Source organism: Felis catus, chromosome D3 (assembly GCF_018350175.1).
Source record: "Felis catus isolate Fca126 chromosome D3, F.catus_Fca126_mat1.0, whole genome shotgun sequence".
NCBI classification, from domain to species: Eukaryota; Metazoa; Chordata; class Mammalia; order Carnivora; family Felidae; genus Felis; species Felis catus.
The window spans coordinates 36484396-36512008 of NC_058379.1; the positions used below are offsets into that span (position 1 = coordinate 36484396).

Sequence of the window (27613 nt, forward strand, 5' to 3'; positions counted from 1 at the left end):
CTGAGTGATGAATCCCGACGTGATGAATAACAATGCCTAGCACATCGCAGGTGTTAAGTAAATATTTGTTGAATGTTGACAGATTCAAAGAATGAATGAGATAATTAGACAACTGTCTGAATATTCTGTGCCAAAAATACTACTCACTAGATACACACTGAAATTTAAGGAGGAAAAATGCCTTTTCAACCCCACAGTCTCCTCTTCATCACTCACTAAACCTTGCATAAGCCCTGAAGTGCGAATACGTGCGGAAGTCTTCCCTAGCAAGAGGTAAATATGCCTGATGAATGCACCCAAAGAGGAAACTTCACTTCCTTTGTCTGTCAATCCGTCATCTTTCCCAAATGTGAAACTGACTCCACATAAACAGATGTAGTCATTTTTTCTATTTTCTGGGTCATCACACTAGAAGTGCATACTGCCCCTCCGTCCAGCACTTCCGTCTCTGCCTTTCACAGGGGCACCCGCAGGAATGACGCAATCCTTAGTCACAGCATCTCCACGAAGATCAGAAACACCACCATTCCCAGTGTGCAATATATAAACTAAGTGTGGAAGGCTATATGAGCTTCCCCTGGTCACGTGCTACACCACCTGGAAAATGTGTCAAGTTTTCCTGGCACTGGAAACCAAATTCACTTAATTACAGCCCTGGTAGAGTTATGGTTTTTCTTAAGTTTATTTATTTATTTTGATAGAGATGGAGACAGTGAGAGCAGGGGAGGGGCAGAGAAAGAGAAAGAGAAAGAGAGAGAGAGGGAGAGGGAGAGGGAGAGGGAGAGGGAGAGGGAGAGGGAGAGGGAGAGGGAGAGGGAGAGGGAGAGGGAGAGGGAGAGAATCCCAAGCAGGCTACACACTGTCAGCACAGAGCCCGATGCAGGGCTTGAACCCGCAAAGCCAGGACATCATGACCTGAGCAGAAACCAAGAGTCAGATACTTAACCGAATTAGCCACCCAGGAGCCCCTAGAGTTATGATTTCTTAAAGGGACCAAGTCAGGTATAAATAAACATCAATATTATTAGTATCAAATGGCCATGTTTACAAGCTATGATTACATTTTTCATATTACGGATAGATTGGTTGTTTTAATGCTTTATATGAAATAAAGTTGTATTTTCTTAGACATCAGATATAGAACTTGTTAAATATCCATTTTATAGAACTGGAGCATGAAGGTGCAACTATTATCCTTTAATAAAATATAAACACATCAAATACTGTCAAACTGTGCAGGCATTTTTATATGAAAAAAAACACTTCTTAATCAATACGTCTTAATCTACTCTGATAATACAATGTGCCACAGTACAGAGAGTGACAGAATACAACAGGGCTAACAAAATGTACCAGGTTATTATTTGGTTACTGAATCAAAGGTTCTTGCACTCAAAGCAGTAATCCTTATGATAAAGTTGAAGAAAGTTGCCCATTGCCAGTGGAGACCAATCGATAGGAAATGGACCTCACACTCACCAGTAAAGAGAACCTATGAGTGGCATAGTTTCACCATCAAACAAATTGGCTCAGAGCTAGCTGCAAAAGTATAATCTGTAACGTAAACATTAGCTTCAAATATAAAAAGTTAAATGGCATTTGGTATTTATTTGCCCTAAATATGTATTTCCAGGACCAATGTCACAGCCTTAGAGTAGTTATCAAGTCAGCTTATATAAAGCTCCAGACTATATTTAAATTTTTTTTAATATGGCTAAAAATAACCTCACATGTGAAGATTCAGAGAAACAAACCCTACATACACTGAAGTATCAATGTCAAAAAAAGACCCAGAAAAAGTAAAATTTTAACTAGAGCAAATTTAAAGTACAAATTGTAGCCTTTTGTGGTCATAATTTTAAAAACCAGCTTGATGGATTATTTGTTTATTAGAATCACAATAGGCCCACAAGGATGATGAGATTAAACAATAAAGAAAATCTCAAAGGTTTTTAAACAGAAAGCAAATCTACGAGAAAGATAGAGAAAACCCCTCATCATGATAGGTTTTTTTCTGACTGATTCTAATGGCCCAATATTTGGAAACTATATCATCTGAAAGTAAAAGAAAATGTGAAATAGTACTTGGTTGTGAATAATTATAACAGGAACACAGAAAACAGTAACAATATAAACTGAGTCCAAAGCAACAATTACAGGCTGATGTCAAAATGGTCTGAGACAGGGGTCAGCAAAATTCTTCCATAATGAACCAGACAGACAGTAAACACCTAGGCTTTGTGAGCCCTACAGTCAGTGTCTGTCACAGTGTCCGTTCTGGGCTCTGCCATTGTCGCTTGAAACCAGTCACACACTATATGTAACAAGTAGGCAAGGCTGCGTGCCAGTAAAACTTTGTTTATGGATGCGGAAATTTGAATTTCACATGTCACAAAATATTATTATTATCTTGATCTTTTTTTCAACCATTGAAAAAAATAAAAACCATTCTCAGCCTTCGAGCCATGCAAAAATTGGCAGGAAGCTGGATCCGGCCTGTGGGACATAGTATGGCCAACCTCCGGTCTAAGGCATCACAGAACCAGGCTATGCACAAGGGAACACACGCAAATACACATGTGAGAAAAAACCCAATAATATTTTTTTTAATCTTTTTTTTTGAAAGTTTATTTTTATTTGTTTTGAGACAGAAATAGAGAGCAAGTAGGAGGGGGTAAAGGCAGAGAGAGAGGGAGAGAGAATCTGTCAGTGCAGAGCCCGCACTGTCAGTGCAGAGCCCGACATGGAGCTTGAACTCAGGAACCGTGAGATCGTGACCTGGGCCGAAAGCAAGTCAGATGCTTAACCGACCGAGCCACCCAGGTGCCCCCCCAGCCCAATAATATTTTGAGTCAAAGGTTTAAAGAAATTAACCCTCAGGAAGCTTTGGTTGTATCTGATTTTGCCACCCATTTACACTGACAAATTCATAAAACTAATTTTGTTTTAGTGTAAGAGAGCCAGCCTTGGAATTTGTTTTTGAAATAGATAAGTCAGGGGCGCCTGGGTGGCGCAGTCGGTTAAGCGTCCGACTTCAGCCAGGTCACGATCTCGCGGTCCGTGAGTTCGAGCCCCGCGTCAGGCTCTGGGCTGATGGCTCAGAGCCTGGAGCCTGTTTCCGATTCTGTGTCTCCCTCTCTCTCTGCCCCTCCCTCGTTCATGCTCTGTCTCTCTCTGTCCCAAAAATAAATAAACGTTGAAAAAAAAAATTGAAATAGATAAGTCATGTTATACACATTAAAGCAAAAGGAGGAGAAGAAAACCCTTGCAACTTAAATAGCATTTAAAGCAGGTCATGGCTGTAAGGTCTAAACACATGGGAAACTCTGTTTTAAAATCCATACCTTAGGATACTATATGCAAAGTCTGTAAGATGATGTTTCCTAATTTCTAACGATAAAATTTCATTAAGAACTTAACTTCTCACCTTAGGCAGATAGGTCAGCGGAGCACCAGTCCATAAGGGCTTGCTGCTCTTAAAACGCTGCGAGTCTATACAACACTCAATTATATAAAAATACAATTAGATTGTTCCCTAATTGTATTTTTGTAACTCTCTTTCCCAACCACCTAAGTTCCTAGAGAGAAAGACTCATTTCTTATAATCTCTCATCCCCCACGGTAATCAGCATCATGATTAGCATATACTCAAAGTGCTCAAAGGAATTTTTTTTAATGGCTAAAGTTCATTTAATGAATAGGAGGGAAAAAGTACCATCCTATGTTATAGCAAAAATTTAGCTAGCCTGATGGAACAACTACCAATGTTCAAAAATCTCATCTGGACCCATGCCCACTGACATTGTCAGAGGCCCACAGACACCCAACCACCCAAGTATCGCCACAGTGACCTGCACTCTGTTTGGGGATGGCCGTTGAGGGCACACATTTGTAACTATCAAAAATCAGATGGAACTGACAAACAAGTTGGAAGGCATAACCTTCAGAGATCTCAAGTGACAAAGGACTAAGTATTCCATTAGTCAGTGGAAGCAGAATAAATTCAAGCAGAATGTATAAATGCCCCCACTTCATTCTTCCAAAGGCAGAAGAGCTTTCAAAAGCCAGAAGTTTGCAAAGTTGCTTCCTCTTTGTTCTTTCATTTATCCAACCAATTGTTCCAGGATACAACTGGTCTTTGATCTTTATTACCATTTTTATAATGGCCTAGGCTAGGAACCCATCCTTTCTACATTTAGAACTTGGACATCTTGGCCTGCGATTCTACTGTGGGAAATCAGAAAGAAGTGAAGGACAAGATGTTGGCAAGAAATGATACCTCTCCCTCCCTTTATAGAAGGGTGTAGGTCATCATGTGACAAAAACAGAACCAGTGAAGGCTGAAAGAGATACTGCAATATTGGGGCTCCTTTGTAAAAGTCAATTTTTCCAAGACCATCTTCAAACTAAAGGACCACAACAATTACCTCTACTGCCTAATGTGAAAAATTACAACTTTTTTTAAAACCATATTAGAAGATAATGAGAAAAGCCCGAGTCACTCTTGTGGAGAACTCTCCCAGGACTAAATCTGAGCACCCTCTCATGGCCTCAGCCATCCCCCAACTCTCTGGACACAGGCTAGATCCTCAAGAGAGAACAGGCAATGCCCAAAAGGCCTTCTGGGGTGAAAAGCCTGTTTAGGGAAGGCCATCCCTGCACACGAAGTGCTATCTCCCCACTCACTGGCCAGCATGAGAGCAAAAGCTGAAATTTGTAAAAACAAATCAAGTACCACTGTTTCAAACACACGTCATATTCAAAAGCATACACACGTACAAGAGAAAAAGAGACACAGGAAAGGAGAATGTCAGCGGAAGGGACATAACCAAGAGCTAGAATCGTTTGAAGTCCAGCAAAGCCGTAGAGCTGAGGAGCTCAGTGTCCCCTTCTTTGAAGTTATAAGAAGTTAAACATGGGAAGGAGAGGGCAAGAACATGGTGGGCATCCTAACTGTTAATGCGTAATGGAGAACAACATGGAACTCTACTTCCTGTTGAAAAGCTACCTTTATAAGATGACCTACTCAATGCAATTATTGCTACATCGGGGTGTATTACTGAAGAACTTTACAGTTACCAAGAGTTCAAAAATGTGTTTTATCTAAAATCCAAATCAGAACAATGTTTTGCATTTTGAATCCTGAATCCAGCATACTCATCACCCCTTTGTAACATAAATCAGCAAATCTAACCTTTTAGAAGGATGTCCAACACACCACCTGAAAAGGGTGGTCATTAAAATGATCAAGTTCAATGTGATTAACATTCACTCGTCACCAACTCCCTACTCTTCCTTCAAAACAGGAAGTTGAATTCTTGTTGGTGTTCCATGGAACAAATGTCTTTCACTCATGGGAAAATTTATTAAGCACTTCTTCCAGAGAAAAAGTATCCACATGTGTGCATCACCATTTTATCTTTCGTGCCAAGTGAGCCCCTGAGGCGACAAGATTTAAGTTATTCCCCAAGGTCTCCCATTTGTGAAGGAGACTTTGTTGTTTGGATTTCCCAGCTAGAGTTCCATCCACTAGATACATTTGCCAGAAGAGGCATCCATCTATTTCCCATATCTACTTCTTGGAAAAGGATCAACTGGGGAATTCCCATTAATCTAGCTCAGGTGCATCCAAAGATAAAGGAAGTAAACCTTAATTAAACTTGAAAGGAAGAGATACAAAGGTAAACTCTTTGTACATCATCACTGGTCCTCTTAATTGGACTATGGTACAATGGGAATGTACCAGTTAATCACCTTGAAGTGCCACACTCAAAGACCAACATCCCCACTCATTCCACCAATACCCAAGGAATATTTACTGTGACTAAGACTCCTGTGAAGCTTTGATTTTAAAAAGAAAATTTAATTTCTCAGTTTTAAAAAAGAAAATTTAAAACTACATGCAAACCTGAGGGCATCCACGGATCAGAAGTTGGTTTGGTCAAGGTGTTCACCTGCTCCCAGTTGAAGTCATCATCTTCGGCCTGACTATATCCACATGCGCTATGTGGCTCATCAAAGAGGCAACCACCTAAAATGTAAAAGAATGAAAAGCGATGTGAGCACCAAACAGACCTCTGGAACAAGCTATGATGATTGCAGGTCACTGTAAACCTACTTGATACTGAACCAAATTTGATTTGACCTTTGTGCTCAGGTACAATGGAACTTGACCCTACTGTGCCCTAAGTGCTGACTGTTAATCGAGAATATTAACCATGCCTTGCCAGTACTGCTACACTGTACTGTTCCCCCTCCAAAGAATCCAGTGTTCATATAATCCAATTGAAAGTTTAGACCTGAGCAAATTCATAATTCATATTTTCCAGATTTGCAGGAATTTGGAATAATTGATCTTATGTTCAAAACTTTAATAGGGTTGCCCTAGGCATTCAATGTGTTTTCAATAAAAACACATCATGATGTGTCCAAAAAAAATGAAAAGAGAAAGGCTTTCACCGCAATACTGGCACAATGTCAGGGGGAAAAAATACAGTAGAGACCATGAACATAGCTTGCAAAACATACTCTCTAAGGATTATTCTAAACCTAAGGTAAAAAGAGGTTTCACTTTAACACTTTGGAGATTTGAGGCCTCAAAAGTAAAACAGATTATAAATTTGCTTACAGTCCACACGCTTTTTAACAGCAAGAATAAGTTCAAAACTAACCATGCGGTAAACATCTGCTTACTTCTGGTGCTAGAAATGAAGCTACTTAAAGAAAGAAAGAATAAAAGCAAATGCAATTTTACAAAGCAGTTCAGCTCTTTCAGCATCGTGGGGCACACTGATGATTTTCAGTCCCGCCCACATCCTCTTCAATGTCTCCTGTTACTTTGAATTGGTATGGTATCAAATCTTTTCGCCAATGTTTCACGTTGCAAAAGGGAGTGATTTTACTGGTCATATTAATTACTATAAAAATTCTAATGTTCATTATATAACGCTATTAGTTATATTCATTAAAAGTATTACTTACAATTACTTGCCAATGAGGAGAATTAGGGCTCTGGTCAAGACAACACAAAAATAAGAACATTATTGCACTATGTCTGCAGTGCAATAATACTATGTCTGGCAGCAAGACGATAAATAAAATAGCAATTGTACAAACTCAGAGGTAAAGACAGATGTTAGAGGTCACCTGGGGCCAACTTCCATCCAAATGCTTATGTCAAGTCTACAAGCTTCTAGACAGATCGACAGCTTTGAACCGGTGAGGCACTCAGGAAATTTAGAAAAGCATCCCTACCTTGTAGACAAGCCCCCCCGCCCTTTAAAAAGGCCCAAACTCTGCTTCTTCAAATGTATACTCATTGATCTTAGCTGTACCCTATGAAGAAATAGGAAAAAAAGGTCTTCGCTCTCACACAGGAAAGCTGATTATTTGAAAAGAGCTGTCATGTTCTAAGTCTTCACTTCTCCAGGCAAAACATGTTTTGCTCCCCTCAGTTCCTCCTACCAGAAGGCTTTCAGATTTTCACTGCCCTGGCCGGTGTTCTCTGGCTAGTCCCAGGGTTATCAGCACTCATCCAGAACAATGACTCCCAGTACTGGAGCCAGAATTCAACTGGCTGCTTCCCTGGACCTCATGCTCTTTCAACAGTCAAGGCAGAGTGGCGGTCCATTCCGAGCTTCTGCAAGCCTAAAGTCCCGTATGTTTTTTTCATACCACTGCTGTTGAGCTATTTCCCCTCTCTTGCAATAAGACTTCCCGAATTTGAACTCAGGGCTGTACATGGATCCTTACTAAATCCCATCTCATTGTTTTCCATGCCTCACTCCAGCCTGTTAAGAGCTTTTAGAATCCTGATTTTACCATTCGGGTATTAGTCATCCTACCTAGACTGGGATTATCTGCAAACTTGATAAGCACACACGTTCTATGTCTGCCTCCAAATCACTGATTAAAAAATGTTAAACAGGGCAGAGTCAAGGGACCTCAGACTGCTTTAGGTCTCTCCCAGCTTTCTAGCTTTGTCTTAGTTGTTAGCTTCAGGCATGACAGTGAAATTAGTGACCCTGGAAACTGTCTTCTGTGAAACTTTCACAGAACTGGTCAATTAAACATTCCACTGAAAACAGAAACTCATTACAAAGATACAGCACTAACTTAATATTTCACCTTGACAACAACTGGTAATTTATACTTCCCTCCTACTCAGCTTTAACAAGTTCAGAAACAAAGTGGATTTGGTTAAAAGCACATAATACTAACAACTTTCCAATTTGGGGTAAGAAATGTTAGAAGACTATGCAAACATCTAGGAGAAATATTTTCCCTTGGTTGCAAACCCTAATTCTGATGTAGAAAATAGCTTCAGTACTGTAGGAATAAGCTCACACAGCAGTAACACTAATAATATTCAGACAGAAAGAAACCACCATGAATTTTGACAGAAACGGGGTCCCCCCCATGGAAACACAGACAGCACTTTGATGAAAGTCCTGCAGTGCAATCTTGAACAGTGAAACATAGCTATCGGCATCCACAAAACAACTCGAAGCTGGTTAAAGACCTGGTTTACAAAACCACCATTGGCACTGAAGATATAACCAAATATAAAGGCAAAAGCATGCATGGCTGATAGCAAACCCCAAAGGCTGATACAAAAACCTGGTGCAAAGATATACTTTCCCATTACATAAAGCTGTTTTTATCACTTGAAAGGAAACATAAAATGTATGATATGGTTCTTTCTGGACCCATGTACGATTATCAAACCATTGGAAAATGGGATACAGTATGAATTTCCTATTGCCCCAAGATATATCCCCCCACACACCAATTTTCAGAGCCACCACTGGCCTCATCCAACAGATTTGAGACCCTAAAAATAGCAAAGGTAGTTTATTGAGCTAAAATGAGATGAGATTAAGGTGTTTACATCTGAATTAAACTAATCAATTAAGGAGACAACAATTAAATCTTGGTTTTCAAGGCAGCTCTGTGCAGTGGGGAAGCAAACGGGGTCAAACATCTGGCCCATCCCTCTTCTTACACTACTAGATTTGTGACTGTAGACAAATCACTTAGAGAAATCTCTGAATCCTGGTTTCTCCACCTATAAAATGCAGATGACACATCTTTCACATGGCATTTCTGGTGATTCAATAAGACAGCAAATGTGTATCATGCGGTCAGGCATGTTCAACCAGTACCTGTTTATCATTGTTCTGAAGTCCTTCTTATAACAATGACCCTCATGGGTTCATTTCATTGCAAATAACTGGAATATTTAATTGGAAATTAAGAAGTGTGTGTCCTTGGAAGGTGAAGAGCCGTGAACATTCATGCAGGCACACTCCTGTGGGCTCCTCCGTGAAGCCATGTAAGAGCAAAGAAGAGAGAGCTGATAGATTTTTCAAGTAAGTGCTCTGGGTCCAATGAAGAATGTGATAAGGAAGCAACGTCTCCCAAAATGCAATGAAATGAAGCTCTTCCAAAAATAAATATCCTCGATTTTCAGAAAAACACGGTTTCTGTACAGGAACGTAGGAGGATGTGGCCAGCAAGGGACTTGCCAAGGTCTCCCGGGAACTGTCTTTACTTGGACTAATGCCCAAAAGCTCATGGCTGGACCATATTCCTCTATCAGATCAAATTAAATCGTTTTCCTTTTGCAGAGGGAAATCAGTACTAAACCAAAAGTCATGTACAAGATGGAGGAAAGGTGATGCAAGCCAGGTGGGGTGTTGGTTGTCATCATTCACACTCTGTCTCTCTCTCCATCTCCCTCTTCCTCTCTCCCTCTCCCTTCCCCTCTCTGTCCCTTCCCCCCTCTCTGTTCCTTCCTCTTCTTCTCAAGCTCTCCCAGATCTTTCCCTCCTTCTCTCTCTCTCTCTCTAAAAGAAAGGTGCATGAAAGCCTATAGGCAGTAGGAATTCTGCTGAAAAGTAATTTTGGTTGTAACTCTTAGTCATCTTGGTAATCTCTAGAACTGGCACATGGTAGGCACCCAATAAATGCTTTTTAGAAAAATGGGTAATGAATTCCCCAAAATTCTATGCAGAATTTGGCTGCAACAATTTTGGCTGGACACATTTAAAAGAAGCACAAGGTAATATCCACTTAATCAATGAAAACAATCTCAGTATAGCCCCACAAAGCACCCAGCCCCATCCTGGTGTATTCCAAGATGAATAAGCTACAAATATGACTAAATCAGTGAACATGTTCATTTTTTATTATGGCTGAAAACTATAAGTTGGTTAAATGTTAATTAAGTCTCCACAAATTATGGTTTTTGCTTTAGAAAAGTCGAACTCTTTTGGGGGCAATAATTAGATAGCAAGACTAGTTGTCTATAAAGGTCATTCTTGATCTATGAAAATAAAATACTGTGTTTGCATATTGAAGGGAATTTATCTTTCTTCTTTCCTTTGGAGTAATAAAGAATTACTCAATAGATCCAAGAATAGTATGATATCATTAAGACATAAGCTATAAAGGAGAGGATGGTCCACTTTTTCCCCAAAGGAAACCTCAAAAGATCTCTCATATGACCACCTATGTCCTACAAAAGTGCCAGGCCTGGAGAGCAGACAAAAGAAAATAAATTGACAAGAGTTAGTGCCCATCGTTTAGAGCAGTATTTTATAATTGAAGAATAGTTAGCATACAGTATTATATTAGTTTCACATGTACAATATAATGATTCCACAATTCTATACAGTGACCCACATGGGTCATGACATGTTGACCCAGCACACATACATGTACATTTTGCAAACCAAATTTATCTCTGAGGTACATTGATACATATCATCTCTGTTCTATCCGGTTTTGTAAAAGGCTGGTCCAGATCTACTAACCTGACTTCAAGGTCTTCAAAGGTTGCTACCTGGCGTCTTTAAAGTTTGGGAAGGAGAACCATTACCTAGGACTATTTATTTTGCTTGAAGTTACTAATCAACACCACCACGTGAGAACCCTACTAAGGCAGAGTACAACCTGTGATCTACAAAGTTCTCTGGTATTAACAGCTACCATTTTGTGGACATCTGCCATGCCAGTCAGATTCTGCATAAGGCAATACACAGTCATTATCTCATTTGCTCTGCACAATCACTAGGAGACATTTGTCTCAATTCAAAGAAACTGTTACGTAACAAAACCATGCATATGTTTACATGTATTACTTAATCTTAAAACCCCTAAAGGCAAGCATTGATATCCTTTATGCCAGCTATCAATCTAATACCTCTCAGTTCTAAATTCACTTCTCATCTCTTGCTCTGCAGAACTATATCCAAGCTCTCTAACTACATTCCTATCCCTGTGGGTAAGACAGAGAGCTTTAACAGTAGAGGGATCTGAAGAGGCACTCTGAGAGGAAGGCGGGGCAGCGGGGGGGGGGGGGGGGCGGGGGCTTGCAGGGCTCCAGGGAAGGCCCCTCAGCACACAAGGTTTCTCCAGCACCAGGCCCACGATGCAGGAGGCTTCCCAGTGTCCAGCTCCACTGGTGCACGGTGGTAGGCAGTACCCTGCAGATAGGAACTTACCCCAGCACCCTGCTGTAGTTCTGAGGGGAGTGCCCCCCCAGAAGAATGCCCCCATGAACAGCTTCCCCTGCTACTCTAGAGGACCCATTTTTTCCAGGTTTCATCCGTGTGGCCCCACAGCAACTTCCCTACCATCCACTGAGCCCTGGATATCAGCTCTAGAAGGATCTCCTCCTTGACTCCTCTCTTACTTCCCTGGACCAGTGCCTGCCTCTCGTATCTACTATTCCTTTATTCTTAAGGCTCACTTTACTTCATACTAGCCAATCTCCTATATTCCAATCCACTGTTATAGTTAACTATTCTTTTTTTTTAAAGCTTATTTATTTTTTGAGAGAGAGAGAGAGCATAGGCAGGAGAGAAGCAGAGAGAGAAAGAATCCCAAGCAGGCTCCATACTGTCCGCTCAGAGCCCGATTCAGGGCTGGATCTCATGAATCGTGAGATCATGACCTGAACGGAAATCAAGAGTCTGGCACTCAACCAACTGAGCCACCCAGGTGCCCCTACTTAATTATTCTTTATATGAGACTCTTCCTGTTCAAATTACTGTGTGGTTTCTGTCTCCTGCCTGGAAATTCATTGATACATCCCAGTTTTTACAAATGGGAGTTTGGAGTGGTCAATTATCTTGCCCAAAGTCACACAGAGTTCAATGTAAGGCCAGCAGTTCACCCAATGTCTGAGTCCAAAGGTCATATTCTTTCCAATCTGCAAATTTTTACTCTGAATGCACCTCAATAAGTAAACAATGTGTAATATTTATATAATGATTGTTGCATGAACTGCATTGCAAATAAGCTCCTCTAAGAAGCCAGTAGAGGACAATCAAATGTTAATTTCATTAACTTACTTCTAAGATATACACACATTTTGAATTGTTCTGCCTTTAACAGGTTAAATTGACTCATATATTCTAGCAATCAAGTTCTTGTATAATTACAGTCCATTTAAAGTTATTTTGTGAAAAGATGGCAATACTCCTTGAGGAGATTTCTGGAACATTTTTCTCATTTGTTCTAAATACAGAATGACCCCATTTAAGGCAGCCTTTACCAAATGCGTAAAGTATTAAATGGGTCTCTCTACAGAGCGGGCGAATCGAAAACTAGTGCTAATGCACCCCACAAAGAAAATTAATGTTATATGTTCTATTTTCCTAAAATACGTGTAATCTCAGGTGGTCCTATCCACTTATTTCAAATTTAAAACTGTCAGGTAAATGGCTAGAAATTAATACACTTCAAACGATAAACAGAAAGTGAGCTGTAATATACATAATTGTTTTAAGAGTTAAAGAAACAAACCTGCAGCAACATAGTGAAGCCACTGCTTTCTTCTTATAAATCAATCCCAGTGACATCTACATTTAATTGCCTGCCAAACAATACAAGTATATAAAGCCTCTTAAACTTTGAGTGCCCCGGTGACGGTTAGTGAATCAGACACTAAGCATTATAGAAATGCTCTTCTACATAATTTAATCCAGCAAGTAGTTTTTACACGTTGCACAGGCATTTAAATGGCTAATGCTAAGCTCTATTGTAAAAAGTGCTATTTGCCAATGGATATATTTTATATAATTCAAAGGAAATGAGCTGTCTTGTTCTTAAAGTGTCTATGGCTTATTATACTTACTGTATACTTCATTTCATATCCATCTATTGATTCCTAATTTTTAAAAAGGCCTGATCGCAACAAACAACCAAGCATTTTTCTTATTGATCTTAAAATTTTTTTTTTACCCCAATGGGTACCAGTATCATTTCTATTCCCAAATATTGTATAGACGCATCCAAATCATTAGGGATCTGTCTCAGTTTCCCACTTATCAATGAATAACTTTATAGAGTTGCTACAGGATTTAATTAAACCACTCCCTATGAATCCAAGTTTACCTGAATCTAACACTGGTCCTCTTACTGTCCACACCAATATTGAAAACTATAGTGTGAAAAACAGCTGTCTGCCTCTATCATAGCAACAGCAGTAAGAGGAAAGAGAAAGAAAGAAAGAAAGAAAGAAAGAAAGAAAGAAAGAAAGAAAGAAAGAAAGAAAGAAAGAAAGAAAGAAAGAAAGAAAGGGGGAGAGAGAGAGAGAGAGAGAGAGAGAGAGAGAGAGAGAGGGAGGGAGGGAGGGAGGGAAGAAAGAAAGAGAGAGAGAGAGAGGGAGGGAGGGAGGGAGGGAGGGAGGGAAGAAAGAAAGAAAGAAAGAAAGAAAGAAAGAAAGAAAGAAAGAAAGAAAGAAAGAAAGAAAGAAAGAAAGAAAGAAAGAAAGAAAGAAAGAAAGAAAGAAAGAAAGAAAGAAAGAAAGAAAGAAAACAAAACAAAATGATAGGGTATCTGCAGGAACCATCTAGGGGAGAAGACGGTCAAATCTAGACCAGTATTTATCACTTCATCTTTGGAGTTGCATGGGTCCTGAGTCCCACACTGGAGCAATGGTTCTCAGAGTGGCCCCTGGACCAGCAGTACCACCCGGGATCCTGTTAGAAATGCAGATTCTTAGGCCCTGCCCCCAACCTACTAAATGAGAAACTTTGGGGTGGAGTCCTGTGATTTTTTTTGTTTTTAAGTGTATTTATTTATTTCGAAAGAGACAGCATGAGTGTGGGAGGGGAAGAGAGAGAGGGAGGGAGAGAGAGGGAGAGGAAGGAGAGGGAGAGGAAGAAGGAGAGGGAGAGGAAGAAGGGGAGGGAGAGGAAGAAGGAGAGGGAGAGGAAGAAGGAGAGGGAGAGGAAGAAGGAGAGAGACAAACAGAGAATCCCAAGCAGGCTCCACACTGCCAGCACAGAGCTCTGGGGCTTGAACCCATGAAACCACGAGTTCCTGACCTGAGCTGAAACCAAGAGTCTGATGCTTAACCAACTGAGCCACCCAGGTGCCCCTGGAGTCTTGTGTTTTAACAAGCCAGACCTCCAGGTGATTCTGGTGCCTACTAATGTCTGATGATAACCACTGTTCCAGACCGACCTATTTAACCAGACTCTTCTGGGAGCAGCCCTGGGAATCGGCACTTTTAAAAAAATTCCCAGAATAATCTAATCATTGGCCCATTTTTAGAAAACTGCTTCAGATCAGTGGCTTCAAACATTTTTAAGACGGTATTATCAGTTTTTTAAAAAGGCACAACCATCCTATGTTTTCCTATTTATAAATTATATAATGTAGATTATTATGGACACACACATAACTGACCTTTTCAAGTGCAAACTACAAAGTAAATATAAATTGAAGTTCAAATATTTTCTTCCATGCACCAAGGGATTGTACTATACACCTCAAAGGGTGGAGAGAAAGCCTTTTGGAGATCACTGCTCTAAATAACTCCTTTTAGTCATAAATATCTCTCAGGTGAATAAGGGCAACAGAATAACACTGCTTGATCAAAGTGCTGAATTCCATGCTCTAATTTCATGCTAAGAAACCCCCGATCTGTAATTTTTCTCCTAAGTGTAACTGCTCAACAGAAGCAGATATCCTAAGTAGAAAATGATCCTGGTTGTTGGTCAGAGAAACCCAGGAAATTAATAAAAAAACAGCATTTCATTTTATGCCCAGTAGCGCTCCTGCCAGTTTAGTATGATTTATAAATCCATCTCTTGATGATTTTATTAGCACAAAATCATTATCTGGGAAAGCCGATAAAATAAATTCCCGAATTCACCCAAATGCACTATAGCCAAGCCATGTTATTCAGCTTAAAACAGGCAACCAATTGTTTATTTTCACTGGATGCTGATTAACCTAAACTCAACTAAACGTATTTCCCTCAATGAACATTTTTTTCTACATATCACGCTCATTGGGTAGAATCAAATTATAAGGAAAAAGTAAATATAATTTCCTATATCCTCTTGGCAAAACATCATTCCAATTTCCTATCATTAGGAGTAATTATTCTAAAACAAAAATTGGTAACTTGTAAGACTGACTCTATTTAATTGGAATCTGAGACCCAGGATACGTTAAGCCCTGGATCTGTCAACTACTTGTTCTAGCTTCAGACAAGTCACAGACTGTGTGTCATACTCTATGTATGAAAAAGGGAGATGCAAATCTCACATCGTGGGAGCAATTAATGTGTATGATGTCAATGATGAAAATGGGGGGATTTAAATAGAGAAGTTTTCTATTTAGTTCGAGGGCCTAACACTCATATGCCAATGAGTGTGAAGAAAGAACTAGGAACTGGCACCCCCCACCCCACCTGCCAGCCACTGTTCCTTCATTCCTCATGTCTTTCTTAGAGGGCACATCACAATGGGTTTGGCATAATTCTCTTGTCCAAAGGTTTGCATTTTTTGATACAACAGGAGTCCAAATTCCAAGTCTCCTCCAATTTGGTGCTCAAGTGAGGAAACAGCATCTATTCCCGTGGCAAAGGTTGGAGACTGGCTCTGTTAGGCTTACTGAGAAAGAGTACAACAGTCTTCAACTCAGAAGTTCCCTATAGGATTCTCGAGGGTAAATTCTGACCTTAGGCAACTCCCTGAGGATTTATGTCCTACAGAAGATATGACTCTTCTGAACAATTTATTACTTATCTCCTAGGGAAACGGTGCAGGTTGAACTCGGTGGGGCACTTGAAAGCATAGTCACTGTTAACAAGATGATGTACCTCAAAGAAAGCCATGGCCAAGTTTGGTATGTGCTGGCTGAAACAGGAAATTAAGGTGCCAGACATCTTTTTGTGGATACTGCCTATGGGGGCTGATGTCACCACAAATCAGAGGCTCAAGCCAAGAATGTGACTCAACCACCTCTCTGCCCAATACCTTACCCCCCCCCCCAAACACCTTCTCAGATCTTTTTCTTGCCAATTCCGCTACTCCCATCACACTGCAACCTTAGTTTCAGCTCATGTCCTCACTGACCTTGACTCATCCCCTCACATTTAGACTCTAACCTGTCCCGGTATATCCCACACATGACCAGCAAGCTGACCTTTTATAAAACACACAGCCAAAAAATGGTCTCTCCCTACTTAAAATTATTCATGGGCCCCTGACTGCCCATGGGATACTATTCAAATGTTATCAGGTGACATATGAGATTTCCTGGATTTGAACTGTGTGTGTGTGTGTGTACTTCTTTATCTTCATTTTTTGCCACCATTTCCCTGCAATAGTATGCTCCAGTAATTCCTGACCATCTGTAGATTCACTCTAAGGACCGTGTTGCCCACATGTCGCATGTCTGGGACACCATCTCTGCACCTATTCCAGAGTCTGGCTGGCACACTCCTCTTCCCTTTTCAAATGCCAGCTCAGACGCTACCTCTCCCGGGTACCTGTTTCGGATTCCTTTTCACAGATAAAATCAAGCACTCCTTCCAATGTACCACGACTGCAAAATATGTAAGTCTTCTAGGTATCTTCATTACCCCACACGGCAACACGACTGTGGGCAAGTTTGTTGTCTCTGCTGTGTTCTGAGCTCCGTGGGTCTGGGCAATGTTCTCTTCACCTCTGTATCCTCAGTCCTAGAGAGATGCCTGATACTCATTAAATACCTGCTGGATTTAACGGAATTTTTGTGGAGTTTTCTATAACAAAGGTAAGCACAAAAACCATTTACCGCTGTATTTTTATTGGAAAGGGACACTGAAGAAAAAAAAATACTAATGGATTCTATTCACTCAACATTCTCACTGCACCAGGGGAAGAAGAAATTCTGATTCTAGAGCTCTTTCTTGACTTTTTGATCTTACTCACGGCATCTCCTTCTCTCCCTCCTCCCTCCCTCCCTGTCAGCCCAATTCCTCTCAACAGACGACTCATGTGCCAGGCAGAGGAAGAGAGGAAGGGAGAGGGTGTTAAAAACAAGTACAAAGCGGATGAAAAAGAAGCTCTTGTCCTCAGGGAAGGCAACTTGGGGGACAGGAAGTTGTTAAAAAGGAGAAATATGAAAAATGCTACAGGAGCCAAGAGAAAGACCAAAAACTCATCCTGAAGGCCTCCTGTCCCTAAATGGTCCAGATAAAAAGAAAACCAGAGAGTCAGCAACTAGATGTGAGAATCTAAAATATCCATGGCCTGTTATTCTGAGAATCTGCATAATAAGGCTGTTATTTGGCAGACCTCAGCATAAGTCAACAAAAAGCATACGGATTTTCTGTGTATCATACTGGAACTCTGGTTTAATGCCTCAGTCGGTTGTTTTTGATTTTATGTTTCAAACATAAAAAGAATGCTAATGATTACATGCCATATATCTTTCACACTTATGAAATGTAACAGTAGTGAATAAGGACTCAATATCAAACTTCAATTCGCAGGCCATGATGAAAGTAAACTTTGAAGAATAGTTCATTGTGTCATTTTTTAAACTAGGAAGCTGCATTCTCTAAGCTAAGAGCAACACTTATATAATGCAAAAATGGCTATGAATCAGCTTTCCTTCCAGTCATTTTATGTGACCAATTAGTTGCTAAAATATAGGGAACTAAGAATATTAACCCTTCTGAAGGACAAAACAATTGAAGCGCCTTTCTTTCTAACATTTTTTATTTACTCAATATTCTATTTCCCTTTTTAGCAGGTATTATTTTTGCCACTGACTAAAGGCAACAAGCGGTCTGAGGAAATAACCCTGGACCAGGAAGCAGAATGTCTGGGTCCCAGTCCCGCCCTGGCCTGTGTGTGGTTTTGAGCGAGGCAACCAGCTGGCAATGTGGAGATACAACGGGCAGAATGTAGATTAACCACCAAAAAGACCTGAGGTAAGTAACAACCCTATCCATTTAGAAGCTTTCCTCCTCGGTTCATATGTAAAACCATCTACTTTCTGGAATATTATGAGAATTAAGCTTTGTATATATGTGCGTGTTTATACATATACACATCTATACCATCTATTTGCCTACCTACCAACCTATCCAGTTACGTATCCTACTTATTATCTGTCCAGTAAATCAGTAAATACTGGCTCTCTTTCCTTTCTGGTCCTCACTTCTGATCTATATAAAATAGCACAGATAAACCAGATCATTGGTTCTTCAGTGTGCCTCTCAGAACCCTTAGACTCCCTTAGATTGCAAAGGTGAGTCCACAGCCGGCCTTCCTAAAACCCTGCTTCAACCTGATATATTCAACATTCCTTTACTTTAAATGTTGGTGTTCCATGGGCAATAAGAGAACTGTACCATAAAAAGTTAATATTTAACAGTATTTGACAACTTCAGATTTAAATGATCTCTAAGGTAAGATTTTCAAATTCTAAGATTATACATTCTATTATTTTTTTTCTCTCTTCTCCTAAATCTAATACTTCTTTATCAGGAACATGATGGAGGTTAAAATCTGTTGGTGTGTATTTAGGTATGTGGTTGGGAAGGGGTCTGATTATAATATAAAACCTAAGAAAAATAATGTTACACAATATAGGCAAAAAGGATAGCAGAGCTCAACTTTAAAGAGAGAAGAGAAGGTTCAAGGTAGAGGTGGTGAAGAAGTAAAAAGGTATGAACATCTACATGATGACTGGCCAGGTTCCCGGCCTAGGAAAAGCAGAGAACACAAATTCACAGGACCAGGCACCTGCTCTTCTCAAATCTGTGTGAGCTGGAACTGATGTGGGGGGGGGGGGGATCACTGACATCCAAATCAAACCCAAAAAGATCTACATCCCATCTGTCAGGAGGATATTAGAATATCTAACAGAAATTCTTCTCAACCTGCCCCACTCCTCAGCAGCTGCTTACTCATGTCTAAAAGTATCTGAATCAAGGAGCACCTAGGTGGCTCAGGTCATGATCTCATGGCTCGTGAGTTCGAGCCCCACGTAAGGCTCTGTGCTGACAGCTCAGAGCCTAGCGCCTGCTTCGGATTCTGTGTCTCCCTCTCTCTCTGCCCCTCCCCCACTCACACTCTGTCTCCCTCCCTCAAGAATAAACATTAAAAAATATTTTTTAAAGTATCTGAATCAGTTTATGTTTTTTTCAAAGTCTATAAGAAAGAGGCTCAAAATCTAAAACTCAAACAAAAGCTATACGGGAATGGATTCACACCACCAGCCCTGTAACCACATCTACTCCAATAAAAATATTTATTTAGACCATGTTCGGGCCCATGCAAACAATCCACACATACAAATAACTAGATGTTAAATATTTCCAATTTGGTAGAGATCACTTAAGGGCATTAAACACAGGAAAAGTCAAAGGGGAATAGGTTCAAAAAAAGCTAATATCAAATTCAGTGACTCCATAATATGGAGAAACTATTCATTGGCCTAACTGCAATATAAAGCCAAGAAACTAGAGAACTCTGCTTCTCAGGAAGATTTTTTTAAATATTTTTTAGTGTTTATTTATTTTTGAGACAGAGCACAAGCGGGGAAAGGAACAGAGAGAAGGCGGGACACAGAATATCAAGCAGGCTCCAGGCTCTGAGCTGTCAGCACAGAGCCCGATGCAGGGCTTGAACTCACGGACCGTGAGATCATGACCAGAGCTGAAGTCACTCAACCAACTGAGCCACCCAGGTGCCCCTCAGGAAGGTCTTTTTAATTTATTATTATTTTGTATAAGACGCTTGTTATAAGAAGCCATGGTTGCTGGGATTAATCAAAGTGTCAGTATATAGTTGGTTTTAAGCATCTGAGTGTGTAATTTTACACTTGGTTAAACCTAGCCTGGATCTTTCTTAGGGGACTCTCCTTCAGTAAGCTTATTGTTGTTGGCCTTTGGCCATATTGGACACATACGTTTAACAACATCTAACCTAGCACTGGGCACCCCGTAAATTGAGAAAAAACTTTGTGGATCAATAGAATATTGACTAGGCTTAAGAATTAGTAACCCTTCATAGCGGCAGAAATTTGCCTAGAGGAAAGTTCACAGTTTATCTCTTCCAACTTTATCTCTGTAATATTTAAGCCAATGATCAAATGTGGGCTCTGGGACCCAAACCACACTGCTAACAACAAGCTGTAGTTACCAGTGCCTTGCCCAGCCTCAGCCCTCGCTGGGAAGCCTATCTCTGATCAGAGCCCCCCGCCAGAGTCATTGCGTCCCTTTGCAGTACTGATCTTGGCAGGATAAACAGTATTCCCAACTCACCACTGGTTTAGGAGGAAATGAGGGAGAGGGCAACATTTTTAGCAGCACGCCTTACTGACACAAAGCTTGGGTGAACAGTAAAATCCAAGCGCATCAGTATCCATTTTTTCTCATATGCTCCATAAATTTCAAAAAGATGTTTATCTTAGAAATGCAGATAGGACTTTAACCACAGGAGAGCAAAGTTGGCACCATTACTAATAATTCTCAATAAAGACCTTCATTATACTGAACTTTATATACTGCTAACTTCAAAATTAAAAAATAAAACCCAGGGGAAACCAGAAGATTTAATTAGGTCAGAAAAAAAAAAGTCTTTTGAAAAAAAACCCTATTACAGATAAACTGTTAAATCTCTGGATCGACCAAACACTATCTTCTTGAGACACTGAGATATTAATCCAAACATAAGTCCCAATTTGCAAATTGGGCAAGTCTGCACTTTCCCCCATGTGTTTACAGTAGGGCTCCTGAAAATACCAACTATCCCTGTATCACAAAACATTTTTTTAAGGGGTACCGATCTCTAGTATCTCTGCCATAGCATTGTTCTCATTTTGTACCAGGTTAAGAAAAGCACATAAGCTTTCCTCCTAGCTCGGTGATTCTTAAACGTTTGGGAGTTTATGGATCCTTTCGAGAATCTGAACAAAGCTATTCATGATCTGTCCTCCAGAACAAGTGTGTGTGTGTGTGTGTGTGTGTGTGTGTGTGTGTGTGTGTGCGCGCGCGTGCGTGTGCACGCATGCAAATTTTATAATTCCTTGAGTTTACAAGGTTCTTAAGAACAATTCATTTACTCGAAAGGCAGTTCGATGACTACCTATATCAGAATCACCAGATTATTTCTTAAAACACAGGTCTTGAGCCCTGCCCTAGACCTATGGAAGCAATTGCTGAGGGAGAGGCTGGGGCTCTATTTAGGTGCTTCCCGGTGATTCTGTTGCTGGTTGAAGACAAGTCCCGTCCTCTACTCTGGTCACTTTCCTCTCCTCTCATGTTATCAACTGGTTCTGAAACAGATCCTCCCCAGCACTCGCTTGCCTGTCTCCTGAGGAGCCCAGCCTCTGCCATCTCCCCCTGACCAAAGGGCATCTCCACCAGCATCCACACCCGCTCTGCACGCTCCGCTCACAGCCACCCCCGCTTCCATGCACACCAGGCTCCTGGGCTCTTGTGTACATCTGCAATCCACTTCCTGGCCAACTGCCCAGAAAACTCTTGTTCACCTGTCCATAAGACCCACTGCCACAGAATGGACTAGGTGTCCTCTCTGTTCCTGTGTTATCAGCTCATAATTCTCCCATGAATGAGATCATCCCTCTTCTCACTCAGTATGGGGTTCAGTGGTCTCACAGACTACATGGTGAGCACCCTGGGCTTAATGCAGAAGTGGTGCCTGGCCATCCAGGGTGGCTGCTCCTTAGCCACTTGTAGTATGTGACTTACACTGCTATACCTGAGCCATGTCCAAGGCCAATGCCAAAAAAAAACTGGAGATCCTCCAAAGCGTTATGCAATGAGGAGGATAAGGCAGACAATGGTGGGGGCTGCCTGATTCATCAAAAGCACTCCAGTCACCATCCAGTAAGTCAGGACCCATACACTGTTCAGTGTAATAAAAGATGGATGAAAGAAAAGAGAAAAGAAAGAAAAGAGAAAAGAAAGAAAGAAAGAAAGAAAGGAAGGAAGAAAGGAAGGAAGGAAGGAAGGAAGGAAGGAAGGAAGGAAGGAAGGAAGGAAGGAGGGAAGGAGGGAAGGGGGAAGGGGGAAGGGGGAAGGGGGAAGGGGGAAGGGGGAAGGGGGAAGGGGGAAGGGGGAAGGGGGAAGGGGGAAGGGGGAAGGGGGAAGGGGGAAGGGGGAAGGGGGAAGGGGGAAGGGAAGGAAAAAGAAAAAGGAACAGAGGGTCCCAATCCTCAATTTTAGTATACTTAGCAACACATATGTAACCAACTCTAGTTCAGCCCTGTGATGAGGACACGTGGTACCAGAGATTACTAAAAGACTATTTCAGATTAGGAAGAAAAAGGGTGAATTCACAGGGGAGAAGATATTTCAGGTGTGGCTGGGAGGACTGGTCAAGTTTTGAGGGTGCAGACAGACAGAGATTCGAGAGAGCATCAACACAAAGGGGAGAAGGGGAGAAACATGCACCATAAGAAGGCATGCAATCAAAGCTCATTTCAGCATGAATAATATGAAGAAGGGCTGAATTAGGCTGCAAAGGCAAACCAGAGCAGGATACTGCCGGGAATGAGATTATCACATTGCGACATTCACGCTCCGATATGGTCACCCACAGCAGCCTGGTGACGAAGGAGGGCAAAAAAGGCATCCCATGTTACAGACAAGGGAAGAGGTCAGAATACTGATCTGACTTGCTTACAGTGAAGAAGTGGATAATGGCAAGACGCAGGCTTTCCTTACCGTAAAATTGTTGTACACAATTACAGTAAAGTGACTATTCCATGGATGCTCCTTCCGCATTTACTACATAAGTAAATTGCATCTTTACTACAACGGACACGTTGGATGTCATCCTTGAATTTTATCCCCAAACAGCGTTGACACCTTAACACCACCGAAGATCCTTTACATACCTATTAAATAAAGATTTGATGGCAACAATATGGAGTTAATGAAGGGAAGGCAAAAGAGAAGTGAGATTTATTTCCTCAAGTAGATACCAGAGAAAATTCACTCCCACCAACAACTACCAATAATTCTGCCGAACAAATCGATCCTTTACAAACTGAAGCATGTTAAGCAGGAGCGCTTAGAGAAGCAATACACTGAGGTAGGCATGTTTACAGCAAAATACAGGGGCATGCAAAATTAACTGCTTGTTTGCTTTTCCATTTACATCAGAAACCTGCCCTTACAAGTAAAGCAGCCACAATGAACCATCACTAAAGCGTAGACACTGAAGCAGGGTGCTGAGAGATCAAATCTCCCTTCAAAATTGAAAAGAAATGCTAATGCACTCCAGCTCAGAAGTACCATACCAGAAAGGAAATTAATACTGAAACTGGAACAGCATCTACTGTTCCACCCAGCAGGAAGAAAACAATGGTGTTTGGTCAAGAAGTTCAAGGAAACATAGGGATCTGATAGGAACAGAGGAAATGAAGATGGACCTTACGAAGAATCCAAACTGGAACAAAGTTGCCCAAATGAAACTCCAGAGGGAGGGCAAGGCTTGTGTTGAAAAGGCTACGATCAGAGCAAAACTCCATGTTCTTGAAACTCCTACCTTGCCTCTTACTCTTGCCTCCCACATAGAGAGCAGCAGACAATTGAAAAGGGACCACAAAATAAAAAAATAAATATGTAGAAGAGCGCAAACATAATTAATTGTATCGCATCACTTTTTGAAGGCAGGACTTTCTATATAAAAGGTCCGGTCACACGCTGGACCAACAGTATTTAAGAAAACGAAGAAATGAGGGCAGACTGTTCTCATCTCATTTTATTTCACCTCAGTTTAAAACCCAAGTGACATACAGGGCACAAAACTCTTGCACTGTCTTCACATCCTATTTTTGCTTTGGACCCAAATTCAATCAGCTACTAAGCATTCCAATTACTCCTCCGTGTGGACCAGACATGTTCCCCTTGCTGCAGGGGGCAGACGATCCTTGTCCGTGCCCTAAACGGGTGTGTTGCCATTTCTTTATTCCTCTCATTTCTGGTCCTTCTTCTCACTATGAAAAGAACCATGTGGACGGAACAGACTACAACATCCAGCTCCTCGAAGGACCTAGGAGATGAAAACCATACTTGTTTGTTTCTTTGCTAAGTTCTCTGATGTTCAGCCACAACTTTCCATTCTCACCACTAATAGAGCCACCTTGGCTCCTTCTGGCTGGTCCTTTTATTGTCAGTCCAATTTTCACTGATCATTCTTCTTTTGTTGTTTTTAATGTTTGTTTGCTTAGTTAGTTAGTTAGTTTTGAGAGAGAGAGAGAGAGAGAGAGAGAGAGAGAGAGAGAGAGAGAGAGAGAGAGAGAACACAAGCAGGGGCAGACAGGGGCAGAGAGAGAAGGAGACACAGAATCTGAAGCAGGCTCCAGGCTTTGAGCTGTCAGCGCAGAGCCCGACGCAGGGCTCAAATTGACAAACCATAAGATCACGACCTCAGCCAAAGTCAGATGCTCAATGGACTGAGCCACCCAGATGCCCCTGATCATTCTACCCCTTCCTGTAGTGGGGACATGTCCCTCTACTACACTAGTTGTTTGATCTGTCTGATGATTATGTTCAGATTCTTGGCTCCAAATATCATGAAGCCTGGGTAATCTAAATAGAAGAGCAATTCATCAGAAGGGTAAATAATAAATGGTAGATTGGAGAAACATGCTTTGCAGGGATCTAGGGAGGAGAGAAAGAGAGAGACAGAGAGAGAGAGAGAGAGAGAGAGAGAGAGAGAGAGAGACAGAGAGAGAGTCTTCTCAGGAATACTGGACTCTCATGTTACTCTGCTCTGCAAAAGCCACACAGTGAATCATCACTCACTGGTCCCACTGGTCATTGCCTTAAAGTTCACATTTCCTGCATTTAAGCTCCTCGTTGGCTGCGTGTGGTCACTGAACCACATTCCAGCTACTAGAGAGAAGACAGAGGGACTCCCCATCTCCCTTTGGCCCCTTCAGAGGGAGGTGGGTCCTGTATCCGACTTGTCCGGAGATCCCCCCCAACCCTTGCTATCTACCCCCTGCTGCTTATCTCTCAAGAGAACAGATCATGAAGAGAATAAAGCAGCAGTGCTAGAAAGATGCCATCACAAGCAGTGCAACTGCCAGTCCAATTAAAGGACCTGTTACCTCATTTCCAAGTGGCACAACTGCCTAGCAATTATTCGAGGTGATGTGGAAGGGAGCCTGACACCTCAACAGTGAGAGAAAATGAAGACAGTGAAGGCGGGTAACGTCTTGGGAGCCAGAAGTCTGGTCTACAGTAAATGACGCTTGTATCTACTTGTTTACTGTTTACACATACCTTCATTCAAATATTTGCTTGGACTACGCGTCCATGTTTGTTTTAGATTGAAGCACCTCGAAGATGACAATTCGTATTCTCTGAAATTCTTCATAAAATAAGAACACACGGAATGGAGGGTGACTGTACAGGGTCTCTTTACACTTGCTCCATGCAAGATCCAGCACAGGGCTACAAACTCGAGGATTCTCAATAATCCTTTGTTGATGACAGAAACTAGGAGGTACATGACGAAAAGGGCAGAGAAGAAACAGAAAACTAAAACCCAACTCTACAACAGTGGTTAACATTTAAAATGTCAACTAATCTATATTCAACAAGAAGTTCTAGAGCATTTTCACACACTTGAAATACAAGCTTGTCATTTTGAAAAATAAAAAAGAATAAAAAGGAATACTGCACCATTAAAGATGTGTTGGGCAGAATGACAGCATACGCGTGAACGGTTATGTCAGCGATGCCAAAATGAAATAGGAGGAGATGGGCCAAAGAGGAGAAAGGGGGAAAAAGGTGAGTGAAGCCAAAAATCCAACAGTGTAATGGGTCCCGAAATGAAATAGTATGCATACAGCCAAAAAGAAAATAGAGTTATAAATTAAGCCAACAGAAAATGGTATGATTCCACCAAAAACATTAGCAAAGAGGGCCAAAACCAAATTATAGGAACAAGAATAAAAAATGGCATTTTTAAAAAGAAGCAAATTTAACCATTTGAAACTTCTCAAAGGTAGTATGGCAAAGCTACTCTGCAGTCATTTATGAAATGGCTCGTTTTGTTGACTCAAACCCTGGTTACATTACATATACGGAATGACAAGAAAATCTGATACTTAACTGATCACCTACTATGTAGCCCTTACTTATCATACCATACTTAGTATTCATACTCAACAACCTTACCAGGAATTATTGTGCTCATGTAACTGATGAGCAAACTACAGCTCGCAGAGATAAGCTTCTTGAGATTAGATAAGCAAGTTAACAGTAGCATCAAAACAAGATGTGCCTGCCTTCAAAACTTAACCACCTCAAATTTTTTTCCCCTCACAAATACAGGATGGGATACAGAGATCACTGGTTACCTCTCAAGAGATGTTTTACAAAATTACTGATTTTTCCGAACGGTTTCAATCAAATTTATATGGCTAGAAAAATATCTGTATCCCCTTCCAAACTGGCTTAGGTACTCTACTCACCCAAAGATTTGTAATCTATTCTTCTATGTCTTGGTCATTTACTTATTTATGGAGAGAGAGAGAGAACACAAGCAGGGCAGAGGGTATAGGGAGAGCGAGAGCGAGAGCAAGAGAGAGAGAGAGACCCAAGCAGGCTCCACACTCAGTGTGGAGCCCAACGTGGGGCTCGATCCCAGTCCCTGGGATCATGACCGGAGCCAAAATCAAGAGTCAGACGCTCAACTGACTGAGCCACCCAAGTGCCCCATGGCTTTTTCCTTTAAATAGCAGTTAGAAATTTAAGACTATTTACTCCCCCCACACAAAAAAAATAATAAGCAAAATAGATTTTAAGCCAAGAGCATCCATCAAAGTAACTAATGAACTGAGAAAACACATTCTTTGCCAAGTGGCCACAACTAAGAAACCAAAAGAAATCTGAGCTGAGAAGGTAGTTTTCTAGAGTGCTGTTTCCATGGCTCATAAGTTCATGTCCAACATTAATAAATCCTAAAATCAACCATTACCTTCATGTTTCCCACTTGTAGAAATCACAGAAATATTTTTTCTAAAGAAGTATTCATGGCCTATCATATGTACTTTCCTAGAATGTCTCATAGTCCAAGCATAAGTGGCGTCAAAGTCACACCACAAATCTTACAAGATCCAGAAAATACAAAAATGCATTCAGCAGAATTCAACTGCGTTTACTAACTTAGGCAGGAAACTTGGCTAATCCTTACAAGATGAGATTTTCAATAGGAGTCAACACCAAAAACATTGAATTCATTTGAGTGTGTGTGTGAGTGTGTGTGTGTGTGTGTGTGTGTGTGTGTGTGTGTGTGTGTGTGTTGGAGGGGGAACTGGAGGG

The 27613-nt window shown here is 41.1% G+C and overlaps 1 protein-coding gene across 8 annotated transcripts in view; it reads right to left on the reverse strand.

Annotated features, from left to right (window-relative positions):
- Positions 1 to 27613, reverse strand: part of PTPRM (protein tyrosine phosphatase receptor type M) — a 798079-nt gene that overhangs the window by 593586 nt on the left and 176880 nt on the right. For all 8 annotated transcript variants that reach the window (XM_003995022.6, XM_003995023.6, XM_019814995.3 and 5 more), the window contains exon 2: positions 5909 to 6031. In XM_003995022.6, the coding sequence (XP_003995071.1) occupies positions 5909 to 6031 (123 nt within the window). The remainder of the gene's footprint in view (positions 1 to 5908; positions 6032 to 27613) is intronic.